A 14,438-nucleotide genomic window follows, 5' to 3' on the forward strand; every position below is an offset into this window, starting at 1 on the left:
TAACCAATACCCTGTACTGCAGTGCTGAACAACTGAAGAAAACAGCACACTATTTTTCCCTGGCACAATCTGCAAAAGAGCTCACAGCTCAGCAGCAAAAAGCTGGCTAGAAGAAGAATTGCAATAGTAGGTTATTGTATTAAATTGACCACACTTGTTCAAAAGACTGCAATACATATACTTTCACTTTATTTAAATACAATTATAATAACTACAATATGTTTCCTATGTTTTCTAGTTGACCCAGTACCTCAAGAAACTAAGATGTTTGTATCCAGTTTGTCGGAAGAACAAGAGAGCATCATTTCTGACAGCTTGAGACAACCTTTTTCTACTGTCATTGGTGGGCCAGGAGTTGGAAAGACTGCCTTAGCTGCAAGATTGGCACTTTCCCTGGCTAAAAGAAACTTCACTGTAGATAGTCTCCGCAAGTCAAGACTGGGAGGAACATACACAACTCATCTGATGGTGTGTGGACCCAGTGAGAAATCTCTGGATATCATCACTGGTCAGTAGCCTATTTAAACTGTTGCATTTTTTTTTCTTAGTCTTTTTTTTTCTTCCTTGTTTAATCTTCAGAAAGACCATACTGTCCTCCCTGTAGAGTAATGTATTCAGCTATTGTTTTTTTAAGAAATACAAAGTTTGTAACTCTTCATTTTAAGAGTTAAATAAAAGAGACCTATTTTGTCCTTGTTGCTTGTATCATACTCAGTACAAATAATCAGTTTACCAAAGATATCAATTAACTTCAGTAGCCCTTTGTATCTCTTAAAGACATAAGTTGGAAAATATAACTTCTTACCAAAGTGCTTTAATGAACTTCTCTTCCTGTCTGGTCAAGTATTTGTCTAGCTGTAACGTATCATCAAAAGGCTAATGGTAATAGACATTTAATAAAAATCTATTAAATATAAACTTTTAAGTGCCAAAAAGGAAAAAAAAATATTGATTTAGATTTGATATAAGCTTTTACAATTGAAGGAAGAAAATGTCAGAATAGATATAAGTTAGTCAAAGAACACACTATACTGTCTTTGCCACTTTTGGTAACACATTTTTTGAAACTATGATTTGCCATTTTTAGTTTCTGTACACAATGTGGTGTTTTGTTTGAGACTTTTAATATTTGTATTCTTGAATTTCATTTTGTCTCTCCATATAAAGAACACATTGGTGGGATCTTCAAAAAATACACTGAAATGGTGTGATGATGATACTAAGTTAATATTGCCTTCAATTTCAGTCAAAGAAAATTAATATAAATACATTACAGTGAAAATGCAACATATTTAAAACTGTAAATGGAGGATGCTTGATAAAGCATTTTGCCTGAGGAGTCTAAGGTTCGAATCTTAGTGAAGACTGGGATTTTGAATTAGGGGATTTTAGGATGCCAACTCTAGTGGGCACCTGACATAGGATGAGGAAAGTATGGTTGGTCATGACACCTTTTTGACTATCAGTCCTAGAAACAGATCATCTGCCCCACAGATCCCTTGGTCTGAAAGGGGTACTGTATAAGTATACGATTATTCTAAATCCTTCCTCTGAAAGTTATTTGGAATATTTTTTGATGCTGGCCAGCTTATTTTTTAAACAAATTGTCAGTATCTTTTCCTTAAGCTTCGCTGGATGTCAAGAAATGTTCATCTTTTGTGACTTGCTAAATCCCTTTTACTGGACAAACAAAACTTAAACTAGCAACTAACTTGACTTTTTTTAGTTTGTATTTTACATGTATGAAAAAGATAGATCTGTAGTCAACTTTTGCCTTTTTTTGTTTTAAGTTTGTATTTTACATGTATGAAAAAGATAGATCTGTAGTCAACTTTTTCCTTTTTTTGTTTTTAGTTTGTATTTTACATGTATGAAAAAGATCTTTAGTTCAACTTTAGACTTTTTTTAAGTTTGTATTTTGCATGTATAAAAAATATCTATAGGCTAACTTGTAACTTTTTTTAGTTCCAAAAAAAATAATTGTGACCTCTATTTTGTTATAACTTTCTAGGAATGATGGTTGACTTGATGAGACAGAACAACCTTAACTTCAAAATAGTCAGAATCTATAGTGAGGAGATTGAAGAGAGAGACTTTCCTTTGGCAACTTCTCCCAAACGCATGTCAAGGCCATCTCCAACACTAGCCGTAATGGAGGAAGTGGCCCTGCATCATCTAATCAGAAAGAAGAATAGCCCAGAGAGTGTGGTATGTAAACTTATCTATTGTTTCAACATGAAAATTATTTGACATACAGATCACGACATACACAATTGTCCCACTGCAGTTATTGGTGTTTTACTTGTTACCAGTTTCCCCTCCCTTACCTCTATTTTTATAGTTATCCACAACTACAAGAGGTAATTTAGGGCAGATAAGGTGAAAGATGGCTCACTCTAGTGTTGGAAATACAAAACATTAGTTACTTTTGTTTTTTTTTTTTGTTGTTGTTTTTTAGTTTCCCTGTTGATCATCACTTTATTGTACCAGATCAGAAAGACTATATCAATTTAACAATCTAAGAACTGTTTATCTGTATGTCAGTGAATTAATTGAACTAATGCATTGAAACCAGAGTGTTGTACATGAAACACATAGATATTAAACCAATGGCATTGCTTTTCCCTTGCTAGTCAAGTTTTTACTTTGTTTTTGTTTTTTTTAACTGTGAAGATTTGTTCTTTTTTGAGTAATATCAAAGCAATCTTTTTTTTTTCCCCACAAGATTTCTTTTGAAAGAAAAATGTGTTTGGAAGCTAAAAGAGAAAAAAAAGAAAGAATGGTGGAGTAATCGTTAATTGAACTTCTGTGTCACCCGTGCTTGTAATCGTGCTTGTATTTGTAATCGTGTTTGTATTATCATAGTCTGTGAATCGTGACCAGTCTGTACTGTGTTATTGTGTGTGTCAGTCGTGTTTCATTGAAATAAAGCCTTGTTTCTAAGGCTATGAGTTGATTTAGGATATTACAAATGGATTGACATAAAGTAGCCAGTGTGACCTACATTTATAATTTGTTACGAGTCTTACAACAAAACAAGCTTTCTTTCTAGTGGAGATTTTCATGATACACTAAACAATGTCAAAGACACTTAATTTAATGTCACTGTAGCCAACTGAATGAAAAAGAATTGAGCTATAGTTTTAACACCATCATCCCAACGTGTTGCAGTCAATCTTTGTATCCAATCTCCTTTATTTGTTATATAGTTATTTGTTTTAAAATGAGTTTTTAAGTCTTAGAGTCATAAGTCTAATGCTTCCTCCTTTGATTGAAATGATGTGCTACAGAAGAGCTTAGATAATGTGATTCTGCAGTGCTAAAAAGTACACACAAATTAGTATACACCTTTTACAAAACGTCAACTCTTTCTTTATTTTGTGCACTGGATGCATATAAAAGCTATTTATAGTTTCTCCATCATGTATGAAAATCTTCCTTCAAGTTTTTTTTTAAATTTCTGAACTCATGTCTCACTGTTTCAGTCTGGTGGGTGAAGTAGGCTGATGTTATTCTTGCTGTTGAATATTTTTAAATAAAAAACTTGAGCCCTCATTTCTTATAATTTTGGTAAACATTTTAATGAAATTATTCTGTTGCTTATGCTGTAATTTCTCTATACATTTTTTGCTACTCTAATCACTTCTCTTTTGAAATATAGACTTGAACTTAATACTTTTCTCTTGTGTACACAGGCTTTGCTAGAACAGGAGATGTATCTAAGCATGTATGGCCATCAAATAGCACCAGCTGTTCAAGCTGCCTTGGAGAAGGCCCAGATACAGGAACTCAAGAAATCTCAGATCATTGTGTGTAGCTGTGTCACTAGTGCCAGGCCAATACTGAAAATCGCCAACATTAAGCAGGTAGATCCCCTGTCTGATCAATATCATTTGGGTTGAACTTTAAAAATTATTTTTGTTTAATCAGCATTACCCAAAAATATTTCAGAATGGTTTTTCTTTGAAGCTGTGTCTGTAAATTGTTGGATATGAGCATACCATTTAACCTGGCTATATTTGCATAATTTAATAGTCTATTATAGTCGTTATTAATTATAGTTATATCCTTCTATACTACGATATGTTTAACTTGAAAAAAAATAATTAAATGTAGAATTAGGGGCGTAGCTAGGAATTTTCCATTGTTTGGGAGCCCGGGGTATCTTAACCTCTTTATGGCCCCTGCATTTTGTGTAATATTTAATTTTTAATGTAAAAAGCTCATTTGGGGGCCTGGGGGGGATTTTCAAATTCTCCCCCCTCCTCCCCCCACCATGCCACTGCGTAGAATGACTAGAGTTGTGAGGTATGCTATATTAGTATTACTAAATTGTCGTTGTTCAAACTAATTTAAAATTGTTTTATTTAGTTTATCTTTTTTTGCTCAGTGTAGTATGCTTAGTCTACTACTGGTTTCTTTTCTGGACTTGTAGTTGTAGATATCTGGGAAAGGTTTCTGTGCATGGAGGCTCAACAAACTCAACTCAGTTCAAGTCAAATCCAAATTTTAAATTCATTTTACATTAGGATTTAGACTTGAGCCCCTTGTTAGTTAGCCAAGTCTCATACCAATCAGCCACACATCCCATTTCAATGTATTCCAATTGTATTTTTGATTTCTTAAGAAACAACGTAGCATGCAACTAAAAGTAGACAGTAAGTGTTTTACTGGGGGAGGTTTAATCGATATTTTTTCCACTGCAAGTTTAAAGTCCAATTCTTGCCATGTTTTAGGTTCTCATAGATGATGCCGGCATGATCAGTGAAGCTGAGAGTCTCATTCCACTGGTCATGCACAAGAATGTGAACCAGTTTGTTCTGCTGGGTGACCTGGAGATGCCTGAGGCCCATGTGGACAGCAAGATGGCCGCACAGCTTGGGTTGTCCCATTGTTTGCTCAGACGTTACACTGACAGATCATATAGATTGAACAGTCAGTTTAGAAATGTAAGTTTGAGATTATTGTTAAACTTAGTCTCTGTTTTAGCAGTGTCTTCTATTTCTTAAGTTACTGATTTGTAGCTAGAGGCATAATGATGGAAGACAGTATCAAGGGTAGCTATTAAATTTTCAATTTATTTTTCATGTGAAACAAGTCAGCATTTAATCTGGGACATTTATTTGTACCTTCATGATTTTGGTGCAGTTTTTATCAATTTTCCTCTTTGCTTAATAAATTGTTATTAGTAAACTTATAAAACTGATACAGATTAACCAATCTTTCTTTAGATTGGTTACATTGGTTTTGTGCTTCAATTGCTTAGTGTATTAATTATATGATAAGAACATAAACATTGTTAATTCTCATCCCAGATAAAGATTCGGGTGATTCCATATGTTTTTATAATTAGCTTCAATAAAAATGAAAAAGATGCATTTAAAAAAAAAAAAAGAGACTTTTAACAAAAATTCAGAAATTTGAAGTTGTTCTATTTGACTGAATTCCTATGAATAATTTTAATAAAAATGAAAATATAGGATGTTTTAATGTTCTACTAGCTAAGATGATTGAATGTCAATTGCCTTTGAACAGACTCCCACCTTGTCAAGTTTCCCATCCAGCTATTTCTATGAAAGCAATCTAGTGACCAGTCGTTATGCACCATCTCTGGTCAAGCCACCTGCTCCCACCTTGGTCTGGCCTGGAGAAAGCTTTCCATCTATCTTTTGCCATGTAGCTGGTGAGGAGTCATTTTCAGAAATCTCTTTGAAGCATTGCAGATCAGAATGTGATTTGATCAACCTGCAAGAGGTTGAAGCAGTGGTAAGCTTCTGATATGTAGACTGTTTATTAAAACACAATGTAATATTTGATCATCCTGTAGGAAAAGAGGCAATTATTTTTAAGATTTAGTTCCAACACGTACTCTACTTTATTTTGTTTTTTTCCCCTGTTTTATTGAAGTTTATTTGACAAACATTTCTACTTCTTCTTCTTCATTTAATTATGTTGGAGGGTTAAGATGGCTAATCCTATATCTGAGATGAACTACCCAGTAGTTTCCAGATCAAGCAGCTTACTGTACAGTTTTTCTTCCATTGTGGTGTTATAGGTGTTATATATTATAAAGACAAACCTGCACACATTAAACCACTGTTACATAAGATCTGAACGAAGAGGTCGTCTCCTTTCCATTAGGACAAAAACAGAAAGATTTAAAAACTCCTTTATCCCACTATCTGTCAGAGTGTTACAAGATCAGCTGTCGTCATCAAGAAGTATATAGAAGTCAAATTCATAAAGTGCTGGTTGTGTATGTGTTTCGTGAGTGAATGTTGTTCGAATTTTTCATCCATATTGTTTTTGTAAAGTAGTTACGCTGAGGTTGTCAATTGTAGTCAAACTGAATTACCATTTGAATGGATCAATAAAATTATCTTATCTTATAGGGCTAGAGTCTTGTTCAGGTCTCTCAATAAAGCATACAGCTTTGAAGGACCTGATCAGCATACTCTTGTGACACTCCACAATGTCAAATTTCAGTTTTCTCCATTGTCTGTTTCTGATTATGTTGTTTCATTTTCTGTTGGCTTTGACGGAATAGCGTTAGCAATTATTTTGAAGATTGTTGTTTTTTTTTTCTTGTTAATAATGCAAATTTCATCTTTTGAAATGATTCAAAACAAGAGTCTTAAAAATAAGTTTCCACAGTAATATTTTTTAGTTTAATACTTTTCATCATAGAAGATGTAGTAAGGCACTCTGTTTTGGAATAGATGATCTCAAGTTCAAATCTTTTTAAGGCTAGTTAAGTATCCATGCTGTGTAGCCACAGGGAATACTGCATCCCTCATTCATTTTCGGACCCAAAGAAAGGCCTTACTATTATTATTATTGAGTATCTGAGTATCTGTATCTGCTAGAATAAAAGGGTCTGGGTTGTGTTTTGTTTTTTGCTGACCACATTGAAAGGGAACATTTTTCTTCAATGATCAAATGATTAGATGCTTACATGTTTCCATTGCAGGTCACCCTGACCACTACATTGATCCACCATCACAGGATCTCTGAGTCTGCAATCCTCATTCTGACTGCTACACAGGCTCAGGCTTCTTGCATCAAGGCCAAAGTACCTCGTAATGTTGTGGTCAACACAGTTTTGGACAGTGTTGGTAAGTAGTAGGATTTCTTAAAAAAGTAACCCTTTTCAGACCTTTCAATGTATGAGAGCAGATTATGTAAAGCTTATCTGTTTCTATGGCCCAAGATTAATGAGAGTTTCATACTACAATTAAGAAAAAACAAAACTTTGTAGAATGTCTCACTAAGAATTCTGAGTTTTTCACTTTTTTGTTTAGCTGGTAATAATGAAAGTTACATATGGTGCCCATGACTAGATCTGTTTTCCTAATTTTTCTTCTTATCTACTTTTCTTGGTTTATTCTTCCATGCTTTCCCTGGTCATCCCATATCATCACCTGTTCCTGCATTTCATTTAGAGAAATGTCTTTTGAATTTAAATGTGAACTACTGAAGCAAAAGACATATTTCTTATTCCAAATGCTTGGAAAAATTCATACAAAGGCTCCTTGCACCATTCAAACATAAAACATGTTGCTTGAATCAGCTAGGAAAACCATAAAACAAGTTACTAATAATAATCTTGATTATCCGTGAAGAAATTTGTTTTACCATTGTGAAGGAATGTCTGTAATTTATTAGTTAAGATAAAAAAAATGAACGAAGAGCACATTACTGCGACACACTTCTTTTTATTTTACTTTTTTTTTTACTTATTGCATTTTCTAATGTAGATATGTTTTTATTTGTTAGGCCAAGAGTCGCAGTATGTAATATTGTCCACTGTCCGGTCAGTGCCGCCCTCTAGAATTGAGTATCCTCCAAGCCAGGATTGGATCTGTGACCATTTGGGTGTCATGTCAGAGCCTCGATGCATCAACTTGGCCATCACAAGAGCAAGAACTGCCTTCTACATTATTGGTAAAAAAAACAAACACTTAAAGTCTTGTGTTTATATGGTCACAAAAATATTGCACTTTGAGAAATTTTCTGATATGCATTATGCTAAAAAAATGTTAAGAAATAACTGATAGTAGATACCATTAAAAACAAAAAAGAAAAAAAATACTCAAAATGTCTTGAAATAAATATCAAGAAGTTGAAAAAAACAACAACTTAAAAATACCTTGAAGTAGGTAACATATAATAGAAAGAAAAAGAAACATTTCCCAGGGCATTATGCTGAATCCACACAAGAAGGCAAATCAAAAGTACAGATATGTTTTGTTTTTTTAATTTAGCTTTCTTTGAAACAATTTGAACAAAAATAAGAACAGACTGAACTTTTAGAATTTAAAAGTTTTCAAATGATTTTAAAAATGGTGTTTAGAAAAGGTTAAAGTTTCTAATAAGATAACTCTTGCTTATAGTTTCCTTCATTTGTCCCTTTACAAATGTAATAAATGAGAGGATCAGTCATAGTTCACAAATAAATGTCCATATCAAAATGAACATGGCCAGTGTTTAGTGGTAGTCTATTTACACATCTTTCTTATCAGTCCATATCAAAATGAACATGGCCAGTGTTTAGTGGTAGTCTATTTACACATCTTTCTTATCAGTCCATATCAAAATGAACATGGCCAGTGTTTAGTGGTAGTCTATTTACACATCTTTCTTATCAGTCCATATCAAAATGAACATGGCCAGTGTTTAGTGGTAGTCTATTTACACATCTTTCTTATCAGTCCATATCAAAATGAACATGGCCAGTGTTTAGTGGTAGTCTATTTACACATCTTTCTTATCAGTCCATATCAAAATGAACATGGCCAGTGTTTAGTGGTAGTCTATTTACACATCTTTCTTATCAGTCCATATCAAAATGAACATGGCCAGTGTTTAGTGGTAGTCTATTTACACATCTTTCTTATCAGTCCATATCAAAATGAACATGGCCAGTGTTTAGTGGTAGTCTATTTACACATCTTTCTTATCAGTCCATATCAAAATGAACATGGCCAGTGTTTAGTGGTAGTCTATTTACACATCTTTCTTATCAGTCCATATCAAAATGAACATGACCAGTGTTTAGTGGTAGTCTATTTACACATCTTTCTTATCAGTCCATATCAAAATGAACATGGCCAGTGTTTAGTGGTAGTCTATTTACACATCTTTCTTATCAGTCCATATCAAAATGAACATGGCCAGTGTTTAGTGGTAGTCTATTTACACATCTTTCTTATCAGTCCATATCAAAATGAACATGACCAGTGTTTAGTGGTAGTCTATTTACACATCTTTCTTATCAGTCCATATCAAAATGAACATGACCAGTGTTTAGTGGTAGTCTATTTACACATCTTTCTTATCAGTCCATATCAAAATGAACATGACCAGTGTTTAGTGGTAGTCTATTTACACATCTTTCTTATCAGTCCATATCAAAATGAACATGACCAGTGTTTAGTGGTAGTCTATTTACACATCTTTCTTATCAGTCCATATCAAAATGAACATGGCCAGTGTTTAGTGGTAGTCTATTTACACATCTTTCTTATCAGTCCATATCAAAATGAACATGACCAGTGTTTAGTGGTAGTCTATTTACACATCTTTCTTATCAGTCCATATCAAAATGAACATGGCCAGTGTTTAGTGGTAGTCTATTTACACATCTTTCTTATCAGTCCATATCAAAATGAACATGACCAGTGTTTAGTGGTAGTCTATTTACACATCTTTCTTATCAGTCCATATCAAAATGAACATGGCCAGTGTTTAGTGGTAGTCTATTTACACATCTTTCTTATCAGTCCATATCAAAATGAACATGACCAGTGTTTAGTGGTAGTCTATTTACACATCTTTCTTATCAGTCCATATCAAAATGAACATGGCCAGTGTTTAGTGGTAGTCTATTTACACATCTTTCTTATCAGTCCATATCAAAATGAACATGGCCAGTGTTTAGTGGTAGTCTATTTACACATCTTTCTTATCAGTCCATATCAAAATGAACATGGCCAGTGTTTAGTGGTAGTCTATTTACACATCTTTCTTATCAGTCCATATCAAAATGAACATGGCCAGTGTTTAGTGGTAGTCTATTTACACATCTTTCTTATCAGTCCATATCAAAATGAACATGGCCAGTGTTTAGTAGGTAGTCTATTTACACATCTTTCTTATCAGTCCATATCAAAATGAACATGGCCAGTGTTTAGTAGGTAGTCTATTTACACATCTTTCTTATCAGTCCATATCAAAATGAACATGGCCAGTGTTTAGTGGTAGTCTATTTACACATCTTTCTTATCAGTCCATATCAAAATGAACATGACCAGTGTTTAGTGGTAGTCTATTTACACATCTTTCTTATCAGTCCATATCAAAATGAACATGACCAGTGTTTAGTAGGTAGTCTATTTACACATCTTTCTTATCAGTCCATATCAAAATGAACATGACCAGTGTTTAGTGGTAGTCTATTTACACATCTTTCTTATCAGTCCATATCAAAATGAACATGGCCAGTGTTTAGTGGTAGTCTATTTACACATCTTTCTTATCAGTCCATATCAAAATGAACATGACCAGTGTTTAGTGGTAGTCTATTTACACATCTTTCTTATCAGTCCATATCAAAATGAACATGGCCAGTGTTTAGTGGTAGTCTATTTACACATCTTTCTTATCAGTCCATATCAAAATGAACATGGCCAGTGTTTAGTGGTAGTCTATTTACACATCTTTCTTATCAGTCCATATCAAAATGAACATGGCCAGTGTTTAGTGGTAGTCTATTTACACATCTTTCTTATCAGTCCATATCAAAATGAACATGGCCAGTGTTTAGTGGTAGTCTATTTACACATCTTTCTTATCAGTCCATATCAAAATGAACATGGCCAGTGTTTAGTGGTAGTCTATTTACACATCTTTCTTAATCTTTTTGTCTTTTTTTAAACTCAGGAAACAAAGATCTTCTGGGAACTTGTCGCCCTTGGATGGAACTGATAAAAGTTTACAGAAGACGTATGAGCCTTATGGTCAGTGGTGTGGCACAATTTGTGCAGACTATTACAAGACATTAACATAGACAGAACATTATTTGTTCAGCTCACTCCAAACTCTTGTACATAAGTGCTTTAAACAAAGTGTACAGCCTTAGAAATAAAACTTGACATTGAAGTGGATGAATCTTTGTTTTCCAGTCGATTTGATCGTTGTTACATTTCATCATTCTAATTTGTTAAAAAAAATAAAAAAGTTTTTAGACATGACCAGTTTAAGTTGGATTTCGGCGTTATTTTGTGCTCTTAAAAATGCTTTTAAATATCTTTAGTTTTAAAAACATATTAAGTTTAATTTTTTGTCCTATGGTAATACATGTAGAGTTTGATCATTTTATTTTATGTTTTATGATTATCTTTTTAACATGCTGAAATTTTTGTTATTATGTTTGTCATAATCTTGTATTTATTTATGTTCAAAATTGACAATAATCTTAATTGAACTTTGTTTTTGTTTTTAGAATTATTTGTTTGCTTTGATACTTAAACTAAGTAATAATTATACAAACTATGCTGTAATATAAATATTCTTATTAATTCTATATATGACACTATAAGAAAAAAGGGATGTGCAGTGATCCATGGATATATTAAAGTCATTGTTACATATGTTTCATTTAGTATGAACTTGTCTAAATCTTGTCCAGTATTTACTCCAAGGTCCAAATATAAAGCTAGCAGTCAAATGTGTCTGCCTCTGAAAGTGAGATTGAGATTTCAGTTTGCTAAACATATTTATTAATATTATTTATCAACGTGACCCAGTGTGTGTGTGTTCTGTTAGCTCTTTCAATTATCAGCACACTTTGGGAGTATTACTATGTATTTCTTAGCTAACTTTTTTTTATAATTGATTATGTCCCTTTATTTTGTAGTGAGGAAAAACCCTACCAACACAAGAGCAGGGAAATGAAACAAATATGCTCCAGGCCAAACAAGTCTCAGGGCAACATTAAGTTTTAATCATATCAATACTGGGAAAATAATTTAATTTTAGGCATTATGACAATACTGAAAGTTACTCTTTAAAAACTTAATATTTATATAGGCAATTGGTAGCCAAGAGCTGAAAGGAAGAATGGCATTTTAAACTCAGGAATTGATATCTTGGAGAGTTCACCCAATTGTTATGGACACATGACTGAGATTTGTATCAATTTCTGGCCACATAATACTCTGTTACTATTGGCTAAGAAACTGCTAACCTTTACATCATCTGCTCTACTGAGCATTAGATCTCAACTGAATTTTCATTTTCTTACTTATCAACTAGAAACAAACAGATGTATATTATATTATGTACTGGGAGCATCATTTTACGAAGAAAACAATTGAATACATTATACATGCTTTTTTTACTTGTCTCATTTTTTGAGACTCTGGTTGTCAGAGTCACAAATATGATTTGGCTATTGCTGAACTCAAAATCCTAAACTATTATCTTGATGCTCTTTAAATGATCCATGAGAACAGACTTGCTTGTGTATATGTTTTTTTTACAGCCAAGTTGAGAAAAAACATTTGTTTGAAATGAGATATGCTTTTTTCCTTATTGACTTGGCCTAAGGTCAAGGTGCACTTTGAGAATCACTTCCTGCCTATGTGGTTGTAAATGTGTTGATGTTCAGCTGGGTTTTAAAACTTAACATTTGGTATAATTCATAGTGATGTGATGACAACTGTTCTTTCTTTAAGTTGAGTTGATTCAATTTCATTGGTTTAAACTATTGTATTGAATTCTATTTTTAACCTAGACATAATTTGTTTTGCCTGTTATCCATAAATTGAAATAATAAAAATACAATTACAGAAAAAAAAAACACTTTTTCTTCTATTTATTGAGTTATACAATAAAAGTAACAACTTGTGTTTCAATAGATTTACCTTCAAACAAGCACAAATTACCAGATCCCTAAAAAAAACTCCTGTATCACAGACAGGACCATTTTATAATTACCGGTACCAGACTTAGACCTGCAGTCTTTTTTAATGACAAAGACTAGGCCTACTTAATTTTTCTATACACTATTATATATATATATATATAATCCATCTTGTAGCCTATTATCTCTTTGTTATAATAATTAGATCTTACAAACTAAAAGCTCTGCGTCTACTTTTGGTCTTTAAGTGAGTACCGTAACCTCTTAGTTCAAAGAAAATTGTCAAAGTCTTGTATGGTGGGAAAAGTTTTGGGCAAGTAGTCCAGTCTCAAGACCTTGTGAAATAAGTATACGAATAGGCTTACGCCATAAACATGTGTTTCTAAAACAAGGCTTTGAAAGAAGCGTTTGATCAGTCGTGAGGCCTATATCTGTGAAAACAGTTTACGTTTTGGTGGTAAGTATTTTACTAGTAGGCTACGACTGACCCGGAGGTCCACCTATAGCCTACATGTTTGTATTTTTAGCGCCCCCCCCCCCCTAAAGGCGAAAAACCGCCATTAGTTTTGAGTGTCTGCCCGTCTCGTTAAATCTCAATAGGTATTGAAACTCCGATATACTGACCTATTAGTTACTACGAAGTTGAGGTGCAACGGCTATTTTTTTTGTTTTCTAAAAGAAAACTGTTTCATATTTTTAATTAACTATGCAAGCAGCTTTTTTTTTTCATTAAAACAAACCCATACATATATGTATATATTTATTTTTGTCTATGAACAAACCATTTTACTATTCACTATGAACTATGATGATGCCTAAGGCGGATCTTTAAAATAAGGTGGCAAGATAAGATAACCAATGAGGAAGAGCAGGGTTCCAGACCATCCGCTCTGTTATAAGCAGCAGACGCCTTGGTTGGCCTGGCCACGTTCGTAGAATGTTAGTAGGTCGACTTCCACAAGACATTCTGTATGGCGATCTAATAGAAGGCAGGAGAGACGCTGGGCGCCCACTTTTACGGTATATGGATGTATGCAAACGCGACATGAAGCTCTTCAAAATCGACACTAGCAGCTGGGAAAAAGTAGCACTTGATAGATCCACATGGAGAGAGCATAAAGGAAGTCTCTCGGATTGCAGATGCCATACACAACAAAAGCAGAAAGAAGGGTGAAAATGCAACACGGTGCCTGGTGATTACATATGCCCAACCTGCGATCGCAGTTGTGTATCAAGGATTGGCCTCTTTAGTCACACAAGAAGTTGCAAAGGGAAAATATCGTCTCTCGAGACCGAGACGTAAAATGCCACAGAGAGAATTAGTAATTCTACGGTATATATATATTTTAAAAAAATATTTATGAATGATAGTGTGTTTTCTATTATACAAGCTACTTAAATTTAGAGCGAAGTGTTAAACTTATTTCTTTTAAAAGAGAAATAATGTCGAATATAACCTACACCATTTAATTAGCAATGTTTCATATTATAGGCCTACAGTAATGTGCAATGT

General features: G+C 33.5%; 1 protein-coding gene across 5 annotated transcripts in view; it reads left to right on the plus strand.

Moving 5' to 3' along the window:
- The window catches only part of LOC106052771 (helicase with zinc finger domain 2-like), a 68,187-nt gene extending 55,325 nt beyond the window's left edge, over positions 1–12,862 (plus strand). For all 5 annotated transcript variants that reach the window (XM_013208209.2, XM_056021628.1, XM_013208212.2 and 2 more), the window contains 8 exons: positions 239–508; positions 2,012–2,208; positions 3,696–3,866; positions 4,737–4,949; positions 5,536–5,766; positions 6,971–7,115; positions 7,777–7,944; positions 10,942–12,862. In XM_013208209.2, the coding sequence (XP_013063663.2) occupies positions 239–508; positions 2,012–2,208; positions 3,696–3,866; positions 4,737–4,949; positions 5,536–5,766; positions 6,971–7,115; positions 7,777–7,944; positions 10,942–11,063 (1,517 nt within the window). In that variant the 3' untranslated portion in view covers positions 11,064–12,862. The remainder of the gene's footprint in view (positions 1–238; positions 509–2,011; positions 2,209–3,695; positions 3,867–4,736; positions 4,950–5,535; positions 5,767–6,970; positions 7,116–7,776; positions 7,945–10,941) is intronic.
- The last annotated feature ends 1,576 nt before the right edge of the window (positions 12,863–14,438 follow it).

This window comes from Biomphalaria glabrata, chromosome 2, assembly GCF_947242115.1.
Source record: "Biomphalaria glabrata chromosome 2, xgBioGlab47.1, whole genome shotgun sequence".
Lineage (NCBI taxonomy): Eukaryota > Metazoa > Mollusca > Gastropoda > Planorbidae > Biomphalaria > Biomphalaria glabrata.